The sequence below is a fragment of the Nestor notabilis genome, unplaced genomic scaffold, assembly GCF_000696875.1.
Source record: "Nestor notabilis isolate BGI_N333 unplaced genomic scaffold, ASM69687v1 scaffold6380, whole genome shotgun sequence".
In the NCBI taxonomy this organism is placed as follows: domain Eukaryota; kingdom Metazoa; phylum Chordata; class Aves; order Psittaciformes; family Psittacidae; genus Nestor; species Nestor notabilis.
This window is the reverse complement of record NW_009912357.1, coordinates 1-20,058: the sequence shown is the minus strand read 5'-3', so window position 1 is coordinate 20,058 and position 20,058 is coordinate 1. Positions and strand designations below refer to the sequence as shown.

The 20,058-nt window shown below is 42.4% G+C and overlaps 2 protein-coding genes across 2 annotated transcripts; both read left to right on the top strand.

Moving 5' to 3' along the window:
- Nucleotides 1-408: 408 nt before the first annotated feature.
- KIAA1279 (KIAA1279 ortholog) lies at nt 409-6,670 on the top strand. Its single transcript, XM_010019113.1, has 5 exons — nt 409-527; nt 643-826; nt 1,937-2,021; nt 4,401-4,510; nt 5,238-6,670. Exons 1-5 carry the CDS (start codon nt 409-411, stop codon nt 6,114-6,116), a joined length of 1,377 nt encoding a protein of 458 aa, XP_010017415.1. The 3' UTR covers nt 6,117-6,670.
- Nucleotides 6,671-17,040: 10,370 nt separating this feature from the next.
- Nucleotides 17,041-19,608, top strand: SRGN (serglycin). The gene is made up of 3 exons (XM_010019102.1): nt 17,041-17,167; nt 18,950-19,097; nt 19,282-19,608. Exons 1-3 carry the CDS (start codon nt 17,077-17,079, stop codon nt 19,493-19,495), a joined length of 453 nt encoding a protein of 150 aa, XP_010017404.1. The 5' UTR covers nt 17,041-17,076; the 3' UTR covers nt 19,496-19,608.
- Nucleotides 19,609-20,058: the final 450 nt, after the last annotated feature.

Genomic DNA, 20,058 nt, shown 5'->3' with positions numbered 1-20,058 from the left:
GATGTTCTTTGTGGTACTTCCTGCAGGATGTTTTCTTGTAACTGATCCGTGCAGTTGGGCAAATGAATATTTCACACTAGAAGGCATGCTTAGTATTACATTGATGCTTTAAAAGTCATTATGATGTTGTACAAAATAAAGAAAATTATAGCCCTGTAGAATTCAGGTTGAATATTTCTGGTGCTGACAGCATGCATTGCTTTAAAGTATATAAGCAGAAGCCTTCTACAAGCTGAAAACTTTGTAATTCTATATGGAATTGTGGCTTTCATTCTCTAGATCTCCTGAGTTTTGTGGAATTGCTCAAGAGTTGTGACACTGAGATAGGTGTAGATGTGTTATGTGAAGTTTTGTTGAATTTGGGATTGAAAAACGATAAATCAATCTGCAGCCAGAAGAGGGAGCACTATGTTAGAAGGTAAAAAAGTATATCACGTATTCTTGCAGGATGGAAATCCTCCCCTGGATCCCAGTGAACATTTTATGGCAGAAGAAGAAAAACTTACAGACCAAGAAAGATCCAAAAGGTGGGTGTGTAGCAGCATACCTACACTATCGTTACTTTTTAAAATTTATGAGGATGTATTTAAAGGGGAGAGGTAGGGTGGGAGATGAAATATAAAGATACTGTTGTTTTTCCAGATTTGAAAAAGCCTATACGCATACTCTGTATTATCTGGCACAAGTCTACCAACACCTGGAGATGATTGAGAAGGCTGCTCAGTATTGCCATACTACTCTTAAACGACAGCTTGAGTATTGTGGCTACCACCCAGTAGAATGGGCACTCAATGCTGCTACTTTGTCACAGTACTATCTCTCTAAGGTAATATACCTAATGTTTTTCTGTTGTAATTATATCATAAACTATCAAATAAGAATTGTTTAAACAGCTGTTTGTGGCAGGACTCTATGTTGAACTAAAAATGTGCTCCTATCAAACTACGAGTTGTCTTCTGACATGAAACATCTGTTAGTTTTTTCTGAAGAGGACGTGGTGGCTTTCCTGTGGTGGTGTGATGGCAGTAGGAAAAATGAGCAGGGGTGTAGGCTTAAGAAAAGCTCCATAGTTAATCAAGTATCAGCAGTTATGTAACATGATGTTTATAAGTAAAACTTTAAGGTTATAATAACTTTTAAATTGTTTCTTGTATTGGTTTCTTAAAATAAAGAGTTTAAAACAAAAACCATCTGAGGGTGAAGGTATTGCACGTTGTGTATTTCCTATAAATTAATGTCCTTTGTACCTTAGCACATGCTTAAGACTTGTTTGAGCCTATGTGAACATTAAAGTATGTGAGATGGTATCTGTATGCTTCCGTCTTGAGTCTGTGTTGACTCTAAATAATCTACTGTGTTACAAAATGCTTCATCTTTATTTAGGAATTTCTATATTCCAGACTATTCAGATGCTCTTTTCTGATGCTTAAAAGAATTCTGCCATTCCTAAGCCAGTGTAATTTGATGCTTTGATAGCACTAATCATTAAACAATGCACTGCCAAATATGAGTAAAGGAATCTAAATCTGACTCATAATGTTGACTTATGTGTCTGTCTCTTTCCGACTAAAAGCCCATGATACAATCTTTACCACAAGACATCACTTCCTTTACCACAAGGAAGTGACAGTAGCATACATCAGTACAGTGAGAATGTTTACAGTATGTTTGTCCAATATTAAAAGCACAATTGCTATTGTGGCTGTCAGAGAGAGAAAATAGTTGGTTAGAAAATACTGTACTCGGTAGTGGATGTGGAAAAATTGTCTCTCTCCTTCCAGTGCATGGGAAGAGAGCACTCCAGAGCCTCTTGGTTCTCTGATTTCACTTGTATTCGTTTATCTTTACTATCTGAGGAGAGGGATTTATCCAAGCTGAGAGCAGTGCTTGGGCTGCTTATACCAGTCATAAATGCTGCCATTTCTTTTTCTCTTAGCAATGTTTTATGGAGTCCCGACACTGTTTAGCAGCAGCCAGTGTCATCTTTAGCCAAGCTGGACAGGTGCCATCTGCTGAAGACAGTAAGTTCATATAAAAGTTTTGAATAAAATGTTGCAAAGTCATGATACATAATGTTTAAAAATGAAGTCTAGCAATATGTACTAAGCTTATCTTTTTAGTTAGCAGTAAAGTGGAATGTTTCTGAAGAGCTGCTGCTGCGGCAGCTTAAGACTGGCTATTGAGTAAACCCTATGAGAAAAACTCAAGAGCTTGTTGCTGGTGTTTCAGAAAGTGTGCCAGAATAAAAGCGAAATTTTAAACCAGTATATCCATTTCAGTAGTGGCAGTGTCACTGTTCATCCATTTGTCCTTGTACATGTGCTGAAATGCAGCTTTCCTTTGCTTCTCAGTCATCAGAGGGCAATGATTCAAGTGAACTAAACCAAATGCTTCTTGGGAATAGTTTTAAAAGAGGGAGGGAAACACAGCATTTAAAAAACCCAAATCCGGAAGATAACTTGTATTGTCTTTTGTTGCTGGATGCTGCAGCTTCATTAGCAGTTATTTTTAGAGTTGTAGCTCCCCTTCTTGTTGTTTTGGGTATTGATGCAAAGGAACAACTCTGAGGTTCAGTGTGAAGATCAGTAAGAGAAACCTGCAGAAAACCAACCACAGTTTTAGGGATCTGTGGTTAGATGATTGTATCAGTCCTCTGTTCTGGGCTTAGTCTTTGCTTTTCTACAGCACAGCCTTTTACATTCTGTGTCTTGGGCAACTGAAAGTTTCAAATCAATAGAGCTTTAACTTGTGGAGAGTGAGCAAGTAGTCAGGGTAGCCCCTCTGTTAATTCATAACCAATATATTCACTGTTCAAAGTCAGATTTAACTTCAAATGGCTTGAGCCATTTTCAACACAAGCTCTTTAATCCACTAATGTTGTTATTTCAGGTTAAAATATAACCTGAATAGACATACCTGAATTTTATTTAATCGAAGTTCAGTGACGGTACATTAATTTAATTGCTTTTAGTATTTCTCTTAGCTCAGAAATAAGGATTCTATGCAGTTGCCTGTCTTATTATTGAAGTACTTCGAGGATGATTTCCAAAAGCTTTTTAGTTTCAGTGAAAGAAGACTGTTGAGTCAGTTTATGTGGATCTGTTAGCCTGTTTGAAAGCAGTGTATTACAAAAATTTCAGTAGTAGGTCTGAATCAGTGTTTATGGGCTTCCATAGCTACCTGACTGCGCAGTTGTCAGAGTTCATTAATATGATGCTTAAGCCAGTAAATGAGGTTATTTTTTTGGTAGGTGTGTAGAAACATACAGTTAGTTACAGTCTCAAATTCAGGTGCAAGATGGGAAGTCATAGATAAGAGTCCTATTTTTAATTGTCCTTTATAGATTTCTTGTGTGATTTTTGGTCAGGTCAAATAACTTCTTCTATCTTAACTTCCTTCTGCACCAAATAGGAGCAGTGATATTTGTGTTTGTTTCAATGGAGTAAACATCCTATTTTCCCTTCCTTTTCACTGTACTGAGAGCTGGGCTGCGGACTTGAAGATCATTATGCAGAAAGTCCTAACTTATAGTAAGGTTAATGCACAGTCAGTGTTAGCCACTCTCAAGCACATTCGTTTTATCATGTTAATCGGAATATAAACAAATACAGAGGTATTTAGTAAAGGTGCCTTTTCATAATTTAGCAACAGTTCTTATTTCCATAATAAGAACAACTGGATTGACTCTAATGAAAGATAATGAACATGATGGATCCAAGTCTAAAGATGGCTTTTTATTTGGTGAACATGAATGTTAGCATCCCTGCATTGTTAGCAAACTCGCTGCCCTCTGCCTAGACACTGGGAAATGAGTTTTCTCTGAGATCCATTTGGTTTCTGAAAATACTATCTTGAGACATCAGCAATGCTGCTACTTATGACAGTGGGGAGAAAAATACTCAAGTTATAGAGCTAATAAATCTTATGTTAGTACCATGTAGATTAATCAAAGGCAGTTTCCCTTACTTTTGTTCCCATTTTTTGTAGCAAGTCTGGGGCCTATTGCAATACAGATGCCGTGAGAAACAATTGGCAGGCAGCTGAATCACAGAAAATGCATTATCCTGATTTCTTGCTCTTGTTACAAAGAGATGTGAAAACCTTTTCTAGTAAAACATCTTCAAGATCAAAGGTCATCTGAAACATACATTATGATCTTTTTTTTTTGTTTGTTTGTTTAAGAATTCATGCATGAAGAATTTATGTTCATCTAAATGGTTCCTACCAGAATGACAGTTCACAGAATTACTATATAAACTGACATGGAGAACATATTTCTGTCTAACCATGAGGAAATATTAATTAGATAAAAATAACGTATTCTTTGCTTGTAACATTTGAGCTTGCTGGAGTGCTTGAGTTCTCTTAAAAGTTTTTATGTGTTTATGTCCATTCAATAGATGAAACGGAGCAAGACCAACAGGACCTTCGACAGAGAAAAGCTGAAATTGCGAGGTGCTGGATTAAGTATTGCCTGAATCTTCTGCAAAGTGCTCAGAAATTACTTGAGGTAACCAAAAATCTGTAGCTGTCATTGTTTAAAAGCAGACAAACTATATTTTGATGTTTGTAACAGAAATCAATTCATAGTTGGTAGTAAGTAAAGAATAATTGCCCAATGAATGATACAATGGCTGCTTGCACTGTAGCATTTCACAGTATGTTTTGACTTCAGTGCAGCACTTAGAAATAAGCACTGATAGGAGATCAGCTCTGTAGTGTGATCGGTGCGCTGCTTATACAGCAACTTGGCAGATTTTTCTCCTCTGCTGCATTTTCTTGCAGCTTGATTTGGCAGATTACTTCTTATTTAGCTGCTAGTAAGAACATCATCTTAATATGGAACAGTTTTGTGTACTGGTGTTCTCATTCTAGCATTTGATTCATTCAAGCATTCATTTAATTCGTTTAAGCATTCATTTGAATATTTAAAACTCGGCATGTGCTGAAATACTTTGCAGAACTAGGGTTTCTGGGCTTTACATTTATTGTTTTGGCTATATTGTCACACAGGGTAGGAAGACTAGATTATTTTAAGTCTTAGGATTTTACAGAATAGAGACTGTAGTTTACATGATTTTTTGTGATTATAAAGTCTAATATGGCAGTGCCTCTACTCTTCTGTCTTGTGGCTGTCTTGTTTATATTTCAAAGGTAACTCATAAATAATATGATTCAGTGTAAGTCTCTCTTTGTAAGCCACGTGCATTTTTAATTAATATGCTTTGTCATTTCAGGATAATATAGGAGAGCTGGATCCAGACAGGCAATTGGAACTTAAAGCCCAAAGGAAAAAAGAAGAGGATGAAAAAGAGAAAGGCAGAAAAAAAGCTGTCCTTTTTGGGATGAGTGATATATGTGACTCTGTCTTAGCCATGGAAGAGAAAGTGAGCAGTGTATATCCTTTAGATTTTCAAGAAGCCAGAGAAATCTTCCTAGTTGGTCAGAACTATGTTCAGGAAGCAAAAGAGTTCTTTCAGGTTGATGGTTATGTTACTGACCATATTGAAATTGTTCAGGATCACAGTGCTTTGTTTAAGGTACTTGCTTTCTTTGAAGAAGACTATGAGAGGCGCTGCAAAATGCACAAGCGTAGAATAGACATGCTGGAGCCTATATGCTCAGAATTGAATCCACAGTACTATCTACTGATCAGTAGGCAGCTTCAGTTTGAACTAGCTGACACCTATTATAAGATGATGGATTTAAAGGTAGCTATTGGTAACAGGCTAGAGGAGCTAGACTCCCACACAATTAAAAAAATTAATTCTCTGGCTCAGTTTGCAATCAAATATTATGAACTCTTCTTAGATTCTTTGAGAAACCCAGATAAGGTGTTTCCTGAAGTGCTCAAGGAAGATGTTCTTCGTCCTGCTATGGTGGCTAAATTTCATATTGCACGACTATATGGTAAGCTTATTACTTCAGATAGCAAAAAGCAACTGGAAAATATGCAGACATCATTGGAATATTACACATTTCTGGTAGACTATTGTGAGAAGTACCCAGATGCTGTCCGTGCCATTGAAACTGAACTAGAACTCAGTAAGGAGATGGTGGGTCTTCTTCCAACAAAAATGGAGAGACTAAGAGCAAAACTGTGTCCATTTATATAAATACTTGCCTTGAAGGAAATATGCACTATTAAAATAATATCTGTACAAACCAGTGCTGTGGGACAAGTTCTGTACTGATAGAACCAAGATGCCTACAGTTTGGGAGTCCATCTAGAGCCTGCAGTAGTATAACTTTGTGTAAAAACTCAGATTTCTCCTGTTCACCCACACTAATGGTATAAACTTTAAATGTAAAGTGAATGTCCAGCTAATGCTTTGTGTTGTTTGTCCTGTATGTAAATATAAACCTTTTCTCCCTAAGATTTTTTTCCTTCAGCATATGGTTTGGTTTCTAGGTTTAGTACTGTATGAAGATTCTTTCTTTTAAGAGAATGCTTCTCCAGCAAAATTTTTTCTAAGAAACCTGAGGCACGTTCTTCCAGCTAGAATGTTTTATGTCTTCTAACATTTGTCCCCAGAAAACTTTATCCAAAAGAAGGGAACTTTGTTATTTTCAATATTTCTTTTCGTATGTTACTCAGTGTTTTCTTTTTTTCCCCGTGTTAATCAAAATCTAGTTGATAGAAGCTCAATAAATGGACTACTTGGCTAAACATTTTTTTCAGAGTCCTTAGAATTCTGTTTCCTTGTATCTTACTAAGATACTACACGCATTACAACTTCGGTCAAAATAAATAGTTGTAAAAGTATTTCCACGCGAGTATCTTCGGTAAAAACATGTGAGCAATCAAAGTGCCAGAAGCAAAATCTCTTGCTTGTGAAGGGAGCAGATACCCTGCTCTTACTACACTTAGAGAATTCTCAGTTTAGAGGTGCTATGCTCTAGTGTTCCAAACAGTTGCTAAATACAGCTTACAGGCCTGGGATGCCAAAGATGGCTTCTCACATTGTGGTGGTCAGGGAGCCCAGATGTTGTCTTAGCAGGAGCTGAAATGAGGACCTCTCTGAAGCTGCTGCAGATCCCAGTGCTGCTGAGGCAGTATTCAAAATCTGCCTGTGTGCCATTGACTGCTGACTTCTCTGATAAAGCTGATAACATTCCTGGTCTTACACAACCTGTTACCATTGTCTTGATCTAATTTAGCCACCTATTTACTCTTTATGGAAGGCGAGGCTGCCTATCTGACCCAAAATGTACACAGAGGTTGTCTTTGTATTTCTGGTGTCCACAGAAGGATTATGAACCGTGACCTGTTACAGATAAAATGTAGGCTGAACACGTTGTCCAACCATACATTAAGAGAACACAATCAGAAATGCCAGGGAAAAAGGAAGTGACAAGGGGCTGAGGTGTGCACTAGTGTCCTACCCTGGGCTCCAGCAGTCTTACCACTGTCATGAGAAGATATTGACAGCAATAGAGGGCATTGAAGGAGAATAGTTAAAACAACTGGACTCTTCTGGAAAATGAAAGAAAACAAGAGGGGAAAAAATGACGTAAGTTTGGAGGGCGTGCGGGGGAAGCGTATGCAAGCAAGGAAGCATGTACATGTTAAACGTGTGGTAAAAATCCCTAGCTTGCAGAATTCTCTGCAGGAGACTTCTAACCACAAACAAATAAGCCAACAGATGGGTCCTGGAAATGAGAGACAGCAAACCTCAAAACTAGACCAGCCACTGGCGTGCATATAGAATAAGGGAGAGAGTGTGTGCATATGCGTGTGTGTCTTGTTTCTGTTTTACTGAATAATTGTCAGGTCAGGCCTCAGGAGTTTCTTTTTTGCTGTCAGATCTTTAATTCAGTTCTCCCCATGGCCTGAAGGTAGGGTGGCCCATAGTTTCACAGTGAAACAGTTCTCGGTGGGTTGTATTGCACATTATTTTTACCTATGATTTCAGTTAAAGCTAGTGTGCATTCTTACCATGAACTTACAATTTGAAAGTTACTTTTTTCCTATTAACTTTAAGCTTCACACTCAAGTAAAGGGCAGCAACAGATGTTTGGTTTTTCTTTGATTTTGTTTTGTTTTGGGATTTTTTTTATACTTCAGTATTCCAACACTGAGGGCCTTTGAGCAAATATTTAAGAGCAAGGTTTGGCTCTTTGGGTTAAGTTTACTTGTAATTGAGCATCAATAGATTGTGGGTTATCCCAGCATACAAACTAACTTTGTAATTTTTCCTGTCATATCCTTCAAGCACTGGTCTGACAGGAGCATTAAGTTACCTGCAGTGTAGGCAAAGCTGAGTGAAGTGCAGGGTGATGTGTCTCTTTTATCCAGCAGTTGTGTGCAGAGGAACACGCTGAATTCACTGAAATCCTACTGAGAGATCAGCAGATCCATAATTAAGAAGGCCTGGAAATAAGAGAGAGAGGAGCTTTCTCAACACGGCTGTGTGGTTGGTGGTATGGTTTGGAGACCTCTCTCTTCAAAGCTTCAGATTTGCTGCTCTTCTTATAAACCATGCAGTACAGTAAATGTAAATACATTTCATGTAAATGCACACAGAGTTACAGAAACCAATGATGCCAGTTCTTCATCTTCTATACTGAACATTCGAAACTGCCACCACATTTTACTATATTATGCCAGATGCCCAGCACAACAGATCATGTTGAAGTTCTTTTGACACATGTCTTTTTAAGGACACCTGAATGATACGAGAGAGTGAACTTACGTGAGGCTGTGTATTTAGTGGGATCCTTTTTTTTTCAAAAAGAGGAGGTGGGGAGCTTGTTGGATTAGGTGGCAAAGCTCCCTTTGGGAATGTTGAGTTTTAACTGTAAAGTATGTGTGAGGTCAGACATTTATTTCAAAGATTAATTAAAGATTAGGTTCCCATGAACTCCATTTAACCTGTGTTTCTATTTCTTTTTGTACGGCAAAAAAATCTTACAACTGAAACCTCCTTTCTGTTGTTCTGTTTTTTAAACCTTACTCAGCAGTGAGGTTTACAAGAAGCCCACGTTTGTGCAGAATTTGTATTGAGTATGAGATCTGAACTCAGAGGCTATAATTGGTGTTCTTCACATAGTGCATAATACAAGAATTAATTAAGTTTGATTAAACCCAAAGTTTTGTATTAATTTGAATGCTTTTAATTCTCATGCCAACTAGAAACATGGTAGCTGTTGCAAAATGGGGCAATTACAAGGTTGTGCTGTGCTTAAATATTTCAGGAGACAAAGCAGTGCCTTGTTCTTTGTCCCTCCCTAAAGCCCATCGAAGGAGGCTCTTTCTCTTTTTTTTCCCCTTGAGAGCACCAGACTGCAGGAGAGCAGCAGGAGGCGACAGCTGTGTTCTTTGCTGTTCCCCCCTCTAAGCCAGCTGAAATACCAGGGGAAGTGGGTAGAAGTGAGCCCTCACTTCCCATTTGCAGCAGGAAAGCGTGTTGCAAGGGGAGCAGCCAGTGGCGGGTGGTGCCTCGAGCTGGCGAAGGGGGACCAGCCAGTGGCGGTTGCTGCCTCGATGTGGCAAAAGCAAAAGGTCCCTGCCTGGTTCACTCTGTTCACCTGCATGAAAGCTCCTTGGTTTTGGAGTTTTGGTCCTGCCCCAGCAGACTCGCACGGTCCTGGTGAGGCGGATGCTTTCCTTCTCTGTGTGCAAAATAGAGATGTATCAATGTATCAGTCCAGTGCTTGCACTGAGTGTGATTGCTGCTGCACTTCCACATCCAGAAATGCTGCAGGAGCCTGATTAAACTAGACACCAGACAAGGAGAAACAAGATGATCTTTTTTGCACATCTCAGTTTAGTTTGCTGTTTTTGCTCAGCACTGAGAGTGCAAAGATGAGATTTTCTTGTATTTCTTTTAAAAGACTGAGATAGTTGGAGTTACCTACACGTTTTCTGTGGAACTTTTCATTATAAGATGCCCAGAAATAGTCCCGTGAAGGACGACACAGCTAGACTGGCAGTGCAGGAGGACAACCCTGCTGTAGACTTGAAGTTAAAAATCTGAAGACTGTTACGTTAAAATCAAGGGCATAAAGTTGTGGTGAGAAGCGTTTGTCAACTTTCTTTCCTCTTCAGCTGCAACATCTTTGTCTGCTTTAGAGCTCACCATAGATGACTATTGCAGATTTTAAATTTGGTTTGACAATTTTTAATTACTTCCCAGGAACTCTGTCCAAAGTGTCTGCGATCACTTTTTAGTTTTGCTTTTTGGCTGGTGGTTTCTAGCTCCTCCTAGTCATGGGTACATGTACGAACAGTTAGTTGTTTCCTGATGAGGATTATTTGTCTGGCTGCCTTTTTTCCAAAACCGTTGTACAACTGTGTCTTTACAACTGAAGGTGTGGACAATGTTTCAGAGAGACTTTTGGAGTGTTGGGATACTAAACACAGCACACTTTGCAAACACATTACTTCCCTTCAAGCAGAAAATGTCCATGGTATTGAGTGTTTGTTTCGGGAGAAGAAATTAATAATGTGGTGTCTTAACACCAAAGACTTCAATAATTCAGGTGGTTTTAGCAATGTTTGAAATGTTTAGTGCTGGAGATTTTGGTATCTGGTACACACACAAAAAAGTCTTTTTATATTTTCCATGAAAGAGACCTATTAGTTGGCATCAGACAAGGACGCAAGGATTTCAGCTTTTGAAGTTTTTAATGCAATTTTCTGCTGAAACAAAGAGGAACAGGAGGAGTGATTGAGTGAAAGATCACGATGGCATGTGGTGGAGTGAGCTGTGTTAGTCACTGAACACTGTAAGAGGAGCACAAGCACCAGAGGAGCTTGCGTCAGACAGCTACTCTGAGATCCGTGGGTGAAATGTGTGTGGGGAAAGAAATAAGAAATGAATTAACAAGATGATTTCCTGTACCTGAAGTGTCTTGGACAAGAGCAAGTGATTCCCAGGCAGGGTCTCAAATTACTCAGAGTTTTGGCCATGAAATTCCTCTTGCTTTTCTGGAGCCCATCTCTGGATAGCCTGTGGGTTCAGCAAACACCAGAGAAGTTTCATAGCAGCCCGTGAGAGGATACAACCAGATGGACCCAGAGCCTCCTTCACCAGAAAGCTGGGACCTTTTAAATAACAGAGGTAGTGACACCCTAAAAGTGGTGTCTGGTACAGACAAGGAGACAGAAATGTGATGCTGGATCCAATTGCCAGCACATGGTCTGCTGGCAATAAAGAACAACATAATCTTTTGCCACCGAAGTTTACTCTGAACACCCAAACATCTACCGATGGTTTGTGCATGGACACCTGGAGCTGATGAGTGTCACACACTGCTGTCCACCCTGCTGTCCACATCTGGAACTTTTGACAAATAACTCTCAAATCCTTTTTAACTTGTCCCTGTGTTTTGCCTTAATTTTTTCTCATGGCACCAAGCTGCTGGTGTTACATAGAGCTTGTAGAAAGAGGTACTTTGCTCTCTATACCATGAAGACACAAGGTACTGCAAGTCTTCTGAGTCCTACCTCCCTGGTCTGCCTGTCCTGGCCTCACCCCTGCAGTCTTTGCTGGAAAGGTTAGTTGAGATGAATCCAAAAAATGTCCAGCTCCTTTGGTCGATAGGAAATTTCTTTTACTCTAAGCAATTTCACCTCTTTCCCCGTTACTCAGCAAAGATCACAAAATGATGATAAAGGGTTAGTTAACTGTGGCCCGAACACCCGCTCGGCTCCACTTTACACAAGGGAGAAGGGGATCTGGTTCATGAGAAGACCTCCACAGGAGCATCCATGCTTCCTATTCCTTTTCATTTTCCTAAATTTACTGATACCCTTTCTCCCCACACACAGTGTGAAGTTTTTCTGTGGCACTGGTGGTGCTTGTACTTAGAAATAGGTTTGTACTCAGGCAGGGAGTGGAGGCAAGGTGAGCTGCTTGGGATGGATGGATGGGGGAAGAGCCCAAGACTGATAAAAAGCATCTAAAAACTGCTTAGCTGTGAGGTTGTCCTGTGCTGCAGAAACCACCTTATGGAAAAAAGTGTCTAATACCCAGGTAAATGAGCTCAAACCAGCTATATATGCAAAAATGCCAACTGGTTTGCAATGAAAAGACATGCCTGGAGAAGTAGTGGGGGAACAGGGCATCAGGGTATGCTTTTAAAACATCTTTGTCCCACCACTCTTCTCTCTGTAGTTAATTCCTTGTGCCTTTAGGGGTGTTTTCCCAGTGACCTCCTGTGTGGAGGGGACTCCCTTCCCCCTTGCTCTGCTATCCAGCGAGGGCTGGGTGCTTCCACCGTGGAGCTGATGCTACTCTGGGAAGAGGTTTTAAAGAAGGAAGGATGGTTACTGAAATTGCCTTCCTAATCAGAAACCAGAGTTCGGTTCCTGTGTCCTATCTTTACAAGTTATCGCTTTTAAACTGTAGTCCTGAATTTGCCAGCCAAAACCTCCTACTACACCAGGCTTCAGCACATGGAAGCAGAAAGCATTGCACCTCCCAGCATGAAGGAAAACTGCCTTTTTCCTCCTGAAGGACAGGCCTGTTGCTTGATTAATGTTTTTAGCAGAAGAGAGATTGCTGATGGGGAAAGGCTTTTGGCAGCTTCCTGTCAGTCAGTGTCTACATTTGATCTTGATGCAGCTGTGGCTTTCCAGTGAAGATCTCTCCCTGTGTGCTTATTGACCATCATCATGGGAAAAAATAAGGAGTTGCTCTTCTGTGTGATCTAGATGGCAGTGAATGTCTGATTTCTATGTGATGCACACAAATGTTAATGATTTCTTGCAAGATCTAAATCTTATCTTCATGGGCCAGATCCTGATACTGCCCTCAGATTCAAGAGGCGGCAGCACGAGAAGCTGAGGGATGCCATGTACTGCCCTGCTGCCTATGCCATGATGCTTGAGGCACACAGGCAAACAAAAGGCCAGGTGCTGAGCTCAGACATGATTCAGGCTAATAATTCATCTTTGCTCAGGGCTGGATTTAGAAATCGCCCACAGCTGATTCAAACCTCCCTCCCTGTGTGGCCTCTGTTATTTTAAGAGAGGATATAGTTTTGCTTTCAGGCCCCAAAAGTTGGTTGGTTGAACATGAGCTTCTGACAGAAAGCATCCTAAATCTGCTTGAGCTGCCTGCCTGGAAGGGAGCTCACTGCTGAGGGAAGTCAGGGTGATTTTTGGGGTGTTTAACAGGGCAGGTCATGGGTACTTTCTGAGATGGACCAATGTCCTCAGCGCCAGCTGGATGTCCAGGTCCAAGGGATGTTGTCCTACCTCAGCAGCGAGTGTCAAGGAAGAAACCTCTTCTGCCATCCCAAAAGACAAGATGGGGAAAAAAAACCCTCCTCATGGTCAACCCAGCTGCCATTCAGACACTTTCTCCTTTCCTCAGTCTGACCTTTTCTTTTTCTGTTGCCATCATTCTCTCTACTCCCTTTTCCAGCTCTGCTCATTACACATGTGGCCTTTTCTGGACTGGCTGCTGCCCAGAGCAGTGACCTATACAAAATACATATTTCCACCTTCCCAGCAGAGCTAATAAAGAGCTGAGCATTGCAGTCAGGGCTTTGGGACTCCTGCCTGCTCCAGCCAGCTGCTGGCCTTGCTGCTCTGCTGGGCATCAGTGTTCGAGGGGTGCAGGAGCCAGCCTAGATCCCCACTGAAGCCAGGACAGAGCTCCCACTGCTTGGAGTAGGGGAAAATCTGACCCCTGGGAGCAGGGTGACCCTGCAGCAGTTACGGTTTATCTGATTTCCAAGCAGTTACGAATGAGAAACTTTCTTATCAGGACCCCACTTCTGGATAGATACCACCTTGCCTGTGTGCCTTGCTGATAAGCACCGGGACTGCGAGTGCCCATGCACCTATGGGAGTCCATCGCCTGGCTGGCTGCTTGTTGGAAATACAGGCTGCAAAGTAAACCTGTGCTGCCTGGCTAGGAAAAGCAGCAGAGAGAGTGGCTGTGTCAGACTGCTCCTCTGGACCAAACTGTTTCATCAGAGTTTATCTGAGCTAAACCAAAGCAGGGGTTGGCGTCGACCAAAGAATTGGCTGAAACGCCCTCCTGATGCCACTCTGGATTAGTGAAATGAGCCCACTGGGAATCTTTTTTTTTTCCTCCTGCATTCCCTGTACTTGACAGCAGGATGGATGTCCTCATACCAGGCACTCTTGCAGTGTGGTCACCATTCAGTGACGTTACTAAATTAGTCGTTACTCCTGAAACCAACTGTGAGATTAAACAGCCCCAAGAATTATGACTAAAGAGCAGTTCATCAGTTTAGATTTTGAAGTGTTTATTAGAATTTAAGGGCTACTCCCAGATTTTTCAGGTACATAACAAAGAGTATGGGTTTCTGGTCAAGGGGCTGGGTGCACGGTGCTGAAGCTGCCTCTTCCTCTGCCTGCCCCCCACTCCCCAAATTAATGCCTTAGAAAAATGCAAAGCTCTTAATCTGCTTTGCATGTGATTGATTGAAAATAATGGCAGCACTTCAGTGCAGTATTTGTAAGAAATGCTTCAGGAGTGAGCTGTGTTCTCAAATACCTGCTCCTCATTTACTTTCTTCTTTTTATAGACTTATTCTGTTGGGGCATTTAATCTTCCAGTCTATATACACAGGGTCTATGCGAGAGGGGTATTACCCTAGGAATCTTTCTCGCAGTTTACAGAAGGTAGATTTGAGGTAGCTGACCTAGGTATGGTGACTGTCCCCTCCTCTGTGGATTTAAAATATTTGATTTAAAAAACCCTCTTTCTCTTAAACTCCGAAAGTCATGCAATGGCATGTTCCAATATAGTATAGCTTGTGTGCTGTTCTCTGTTTAAAAAAACAAAAAACCTGTTAACTTTTAGCAGTTCGTGGCCTCTAGCTCAAGGTGAGATTGTTTAATTTGTGCTGATTGCTTGCATTTTATCTCCTGTGTGTTTTAGAGAGACATAAATAATTGCACAATGTTCCTCAGGTATCCCATGGCACTCTGCAAAGGGCATACTTTACTCCTAAGACTTGCTCATCCCAGATTGCTTCAGATCCATGTCTAAGGTATCATTTCCACGTTCATAGGAAGGTGGAAAGCTCTTTGATTGCCAAGCGCAGTGGGGTGCTGGCACCAGCAGAATGCATCAGGGCAGGAGAAGATGGGCACAGGCTGACACTCCCTGCAGGCTTGAGGCCCCCATTATGCAGGTGTACGTGAGACAGGAGAGTGGAAATTTTGCTTTGGCCTTCCCATGGTTACCAATTGTAAAGCAATCTCACTTCCTGAGGCACGATGCTGACACAAGAAAACAGCAAAACTGTGTGGCAAAACTGTCAGTGCTACAAGTTCCCCCATCAGCTGATGGTACACGACAGATAAGTTGGCTCTGCAAGATCCCCCTTCAGATACAGGGCTTTTGCAACTCCCACCTACCCCCAGCAGCTCCCCCCGCTCCTCCAGGATCCATGGCCCACAACAAACATGTCCACTGGTGGGCACTGCTCTGGCTACATCCCATGAGGCTTCCAGTGCTGGAGTGGAAAAAGCTCTGGGCTGGTGGGAAGGGCAGAAATAGCTGGTGGAGGGGTGCTTTCCCACATGGGGAGGTGTTTGCACATGCTGGAGAGGTGTGGAAGTGGTTGGGGTGTGCCCGTGACCAGCAGAAAATGAGGTGTTATTGTAGGGACAGTTTCCGCAGCCTTCAGCAGGTGGAGGCTGATCGCCTCCCCCCACGTTTGATGGCTTCCTATTTATGCTGAGCACCGCCTTAAAAAAAAAAAGAAAGAAAAATGAGCTGATGCTAAAAATACAAAGCAAAAATTTGGCTGCTAGGACTAACCGCAGCAAGTGAGTCCTTCCGTCCTTGCTTGGTTTGAGTCCTCTATTTTACCTGTGCCAGAAAATACCCCATGTGCAGAAATTCATAATACATCTCACACAGCTCAATCCCTGAATCTGGTGGTGAATCCCAGTCTGGAGAGTGGAGCCACTGGAGGGGTCTCCTACACCACTCGTGGGGTTTTGGTAGAGTGCTGTGCCCCAAGGAGAGTCACCACTCAGCTCAGACCCCCACTGGGGGCCTCCGTGGACTTTCCACAGTGTAAAAATAGATTTACCACAGACAACTTACACTATCAGCTGCAGTATCACTGAAGGTGCCAGTAGCACGTTAGGCTCACACGTCAGTGCACAAGTTAATCCAGCAGCTAATGGTATGACTAAGAAAACCCCCCACTGCTTAAATCATCTTGTTGTTTGTAATTTATTCTGAAGGGAACTCAAGTCTCTTTTAATCCCAACTAAAACGCAAGCAGAAGGTATGAGCTAGCTGAAAGGCAGCTTCCATGTATCTAGGAAGGGCTTTCATAACTTTCCAGACAGGCCTCTTACGAAGCCACCTTTGCCATGCTTCCTGAGACGCTTGCACCACTTGGTGATGATCTGGCTGAGCAAATCTGCTGTCCTTTCAGAAGGGAGCCGATGTATTTCTACCAGCATTTATTCTCTAAATGAATACATTTTTCACTTCTGCTGCGAGTATCTAAGATCTTGCTTTAAAAAAATAAACCAACCAACAAACCAAACCTGCCATGAGATTCCAGAAATAGTTTACTTTTCTGGAAAGAAGATTATTTTCCAGCCCGTGAAACTCGCACTGACTGCAAGCAGCCAGTTCCTAACCTTCCTGGTTGACTGACATGGGCTTGAAGCAGGAAAATCACTGCCAGTGCCAATGTAAAAATGCAGTTGACTGAAAGTTGGGTTGAGATGAAGTGCTGCTGCTTTTTCTCTCCAGAGGAAACAGCAAATGCCCTGGAGCCCTCTGAGCATCAGGCAGGCGCTGGGCAGGATGCACACGCACACCACAAGCTGCCAGCAGCACACACCTTCAGTCGGCCTGGTTGGTGCCAGGTTTGCTTTTCTCTTCTGGCAAAACTGGAGACGAAGGCAGTGGGGATTTTTTCCTTGCATGATGAAGGCTGGGAGGCCAGCGTGTTGTGGGTTTTCTGTACGTGTCCCACTCCCGTCAATCAGGAAGCAGTGACGCAGGTTATGGGTTGGGTTTGAGGTTTTGGAAACCTTTTCTAAAAGTTGATCTCCTTGCCCCATCATATTTCTGAAGTGTGAAGCTGTGGTGAAGGCTGGTGGCGAGTGGAGGGATGCCGGCCAAAATGCAGCTCCTTATCAGATGTAATGGGAGGATTTTCCTGGCTATTTGTTTAATCCTCTTTGTGGGATACACAGCACAAGGTAAAACAGGGCGGTTGTTCTCTCGGTAATCCTCTTTCTGGGCTATGCAGTGTAGGCCGAATAGGGAGTCTCTGAATTTTTCAAACTGGCCTTCTTCTTTCTACTCAGAAAACCTGTTTAGCTAACATTTCATTTTCTGGAGGGGGAATGGTAAGAAAAGGTGCTTTTTGTAAGTGGAGCATTTCTGTGTCCTTTTCCCTATGAGAAAAAGACTATAAAATACATTGCTGTATATTTTCAATCCATGTATTTCAATTTGGGTTGGGTTTTTTTTTGAACCAACATAGTGGTCCAGTTACTACTGTTATTCAGTTATGTAGTTACAAACAAAATATGTAAGAGTTCCCATGTCATAACTACTATGGTCTACTTTCTTGTGATGACAGGAAAGGAAGCTAGCTCTAAGTATGAGGAAATTAAACGTTTATTCAGTACAATATTGCAACACACAGCACTAAAACAACTAAAAGGAAATGTTGATTCGTGATGGTATGCATCCTCTGGATTTATTTCTTGTGAGAGAGAAGTGCTTTTCAAGCATGTAGAGTATAATTTGTTCCCAGACCAAGGCTGTGATAGTGACAGGCTTTCATTAGGTATCTACCACTAGGCTGAGGGATTGTGGCCTGCTTTTTGTATGTTATTTGCAAATTATTCAGCTGCAGTTGTTTATTTTGTTGCCACTGTTGTTATTAAAAACCCTCTTAATAATATGAGAAGAAAATAAGTACGAAAAAGGTATGTGCTGTAAAAGAAGCAGGAAATGATACCCATAAGATCATTTTTCTCTTACAGAAGAGTGTAGGAGGTAGCTGAAAGTCATCTAGTACATTACAGCAATATATAGGGCAATAGAAAAGTGTAATTACAGAAAGATATTCCCAGGAAACTGAGAAAAAAATAGTTTGAAGTGCCAACAGGGGGAGAACGTGTCAGGAGGCTTCAGAACAAATTAGTTACATGAGACAAAGAGGAAGGATGAAATGTCTGTCTTTATCTTTACTATGCAATCGTTATTTTCTCCTTTTGGTATTTTTTGAAGACCCACTTTTTAGTGACCGCCCCAGTCAGGTAGCTGGCGGGCACCAGAACTGCAACTGTAGGTTTACACAACTGAGTCATATCTAGGAGACACCTGAATCATTTCTCATCTGGTGCCGTGCTGCAAGAGCCTATGTAATCTCCAAAATGTGCTCCCGTGGCAGGCGGCTCTTGGCATACCTTGAGTTTCTGACCTTCCCACCAAAACTCATCCCATTCAACTTAAGGGGGCTGGGCTGGGTCACTCAAAGCCATAGCAGAGCCGGCTCTGACCTTTGTGGGAGCCAAGGAGAAAGGAAGGGTCCAAGAGCCAGCTCTCTGCTGGGTGGCTTGTCCCCAGGGGATTCTGAGATACCTCCATCAGCTTTGGGGAGAGCTGCAGGTGGCTGAGCCCGCAGGTCCCCTACGGTCATGCCATGCCCCAACTGGGAATAAGCCCCACTGTGATGACGGTGTGAGGCAGTGGTTTCCCACGAGGTTTTCTAATTCCTAACTCCTGTGGACTTCCCGTGGTCATGTGTGAGAAGCACCTGATGTTTCTGAGAGCAAAGATATCACTTAGGATACCAGTAGCCATTTAAAATGTCTTCAGGGTTAATTTATTTTTTGGTGGTTGTGCAAACAGGACCACACAAATTGCTTTCTTCCACTCCTTTAAGCTTTATTAGGTACTCATAAAGTTAATAGTCCTGGTGAATGATGTCCTAGTCCTGGTGAATAACACACAGCTGATTCAATCAGGTGCTCCTGTGCAGAAGGCAAGGTACAAGAGAGTGAGGTGCCGACCTGACGCCTTGTCTGCTAACTGCATTGAAGAGAAAGGACCCTGGTTTTACATGCCCACTGGTGGAGCCAACAGGATCCTTCCTCCCATGGCAGACCCGTCCCTGTAAGTTCATTTGTCACATGCTTGCTGTTAATGCAAGCATCCAAAAATGTCTGGTGTTCCTGTCTCAACAGCCCTGCCACAGGTTGGCTCACCCATGGGAATGTGAGGCTTCTGTATGCTCACTTAAGAGATAATAAACAAAACAATTAATTTGGAATAAACTCGCTGCCATTCTGCATTTCAGGATGAAGCGATACCAGGAGCTGGGTGACATATTCCCTCTCTCGGACGAGGAGTCCGGCTCTGGGTCCGACACCATGGTGGAAGCAGAGCCAGCCTCTGGGTCAGGGCTTGGTGATGGTGACAGCTTCTCTGAGGTGAAGCTGCCTGTCTTCCTAGCGGGCCCGCGAGGCAGCAAGCTGAAGCGAAAGCTAACGGAGGAGGATTTGCTCCTGTAGGGCTGGAGACATTGGCCTTCTTGTGCCTCCTGCAACCCTTTGCCAGTGCCTGACCCGATGTGACGGCCATGAAGCGGTTTTAAACCAACTTCAATAAAAACTTTGCCTGAAGATCTTCATTGCTTTCACTTACTAAAACAAAAATATCTCTGTTCAGTCTAAACTTGCTCTTTGCTTTTTGTGGGCAGGGCAGCCATCCCCAGCAGGGGAGAACAGGTTCTGGGGGTCTGCCTGATCTGCCTGGATGTTATTGTGCTCCAGGGCTAACAACTTAAAAACCTTTGTGTGGTGGGAGCTCCCTGCGCTAATCACATAAAATCCTCCCAAGTGGCTGCCTCGCACCCTGAAAAGCACAAAATCTTGTGAAAACGTTTTGGAACCACAATGAGGAGCGGCTGAGGGAACTGGGGTGGTTTAGTCTGGAGAACAGGAGGCTCAGGGGAGACCTTATTGCTCTCTACAACTACCTGAAGGGAGGTTGTAGTGAGGTAGAGTTCGGCCTCTTTTCCCAAGTAACAAGTGACTGGAAAAGAGGTAATGGCCTCAAGTTGCGCCAGGGGAGG

Coding starts and splice junctions, on each gene's coding strand:
- KIAA1279 (XM_010019113.1), top strand. CDS start 409: ATGTTAGAAGGTAAAAAAGTATATCACGTATTCTTGCAGGATGGAAAT. Junction 827..1,936: donor CACAGTACTATCTCTCTAAG/GTAATATACCTA, acceptor TTTTTCTCTTAG/CAATGTTTTATGGAGTCCCG. Junction 4,511..5,237: donor GTGCTCAGAAATTACTTGAG/GTAACCAAAAAT, acceptor TTGTCATTTCAG/GATAATATAGGAGAGCTGGA.
- SRGN (XM_010019102.1), top strand. CDS start 17,077: ATGCCGGCCAAAATGCAGCTCCTTATCAGATGTAATGGGAGGATTTTC. Junction 17,168..18,949: donor TGTGGGATACACAGCACAAG/GTAAAACAGGGC, acceptor TGATTCAATCAG/GTGCTCCTGTGCAGAAGGCA. Junction 19,098..19,281: donor CCCATGGCAGACCCGTCCCT/GTAAGTTCATTT, acceptor TCTGCATTTCAG/GATGAAGCGATACCAGGAGC.